Below are 692 nucleotides of genomic sequence, written 5' to 3'. Positions count from 1 at the left end.
CCTAACTTGGTTTAATTAGTGTGCAGTTTATAACATATAAAATGCCTTACCAGCTAAATGATTTCTTGGTTTTACAAGTCTCCCTCCCTCCCCCCATTAAAAAATAATGCATGTGTGGACTGGTATTGAACACCTTGTACAGAGTCACACACCAATTCTCCTTTAATTCTACATGGAGCAGTTTTGATTTTAATCTACTGTGTTTAGAGAAGAGCTCATACCATATACTTGATAGTATAACCAGCTACATAGATGTCTTTAATCTCGTAACACGATAAAAAAATCACTGTAAATTGCAGTCCCTTTGATAAATGATTATGGTGACGCATGCAGTCCTCCTCAGTGCCGTTGCTGCCAGACACGGGACGTGATTTTCTCCACACGCTGCCGAGAGGCCTGATGCCGCACTGTCGGGGGCCGCGGCCGGACCGGCACACCGCTGCCCCGGTACACAGCGTTCTGCAGTCATTGGGCAAAGCTGCGGTGAATTGTCTCACTCGATACCACCACCGACCCAGCCCAACCCCCGGGGAAGCACACCCCCCTCCCCGCCTCAGCCACAGGAGATCACCGTGAAGCGCTTGGAAATGCACGACATGTTGTGGAGGACGATGCCCAGGAGAAAGACCAAGACGCAGGCCACCAGGATCACAGTGCAAACCCCCGACCAGGTGGAGCTTTTCACAACGCCT

General features: G+C 49.9%; 1 protein-coding gene across 1 annotated transcript in view; it reads right to left on the bottom strand.

Annotated features, from left to right (window-relative positions):
• Positions 1-553: 553 nt before the first annotated feature.
• The window catches only part of RNF152 (ring finger protein 152), a 601-nt gene continuing 462 nt past the window's right edge, over positions 554-692 (bottom strand). The window contains exon 2 of the mRNA XM_009701600.1: positions 554-690. Coding sequence (XP_009699902.1) covers positions 554-690 — 137 coding nt within the window. The remainder of the gene's footprint in view (positions 691-692) is intronic.

The sequence above is a fragment of the Cariama cristata genome, unplaced genomic scaffold, assembly GCF_000690535.1.
Source record: "Cariama cristata isolate BGI_N322 unplaced genomic scaffold, ASM69053v1 scaffold10950, whole genome shotgun sequence".
Classification (NCBI taxonomy): Eukaryota; Metazoa; Chordata; class Aves; order Cariamiformes; family Cariamidae; genus Cariama; species Cariama cristata.
This window is presented reverse-complemented; position numbering and strand designations above follow the sequence as displayed.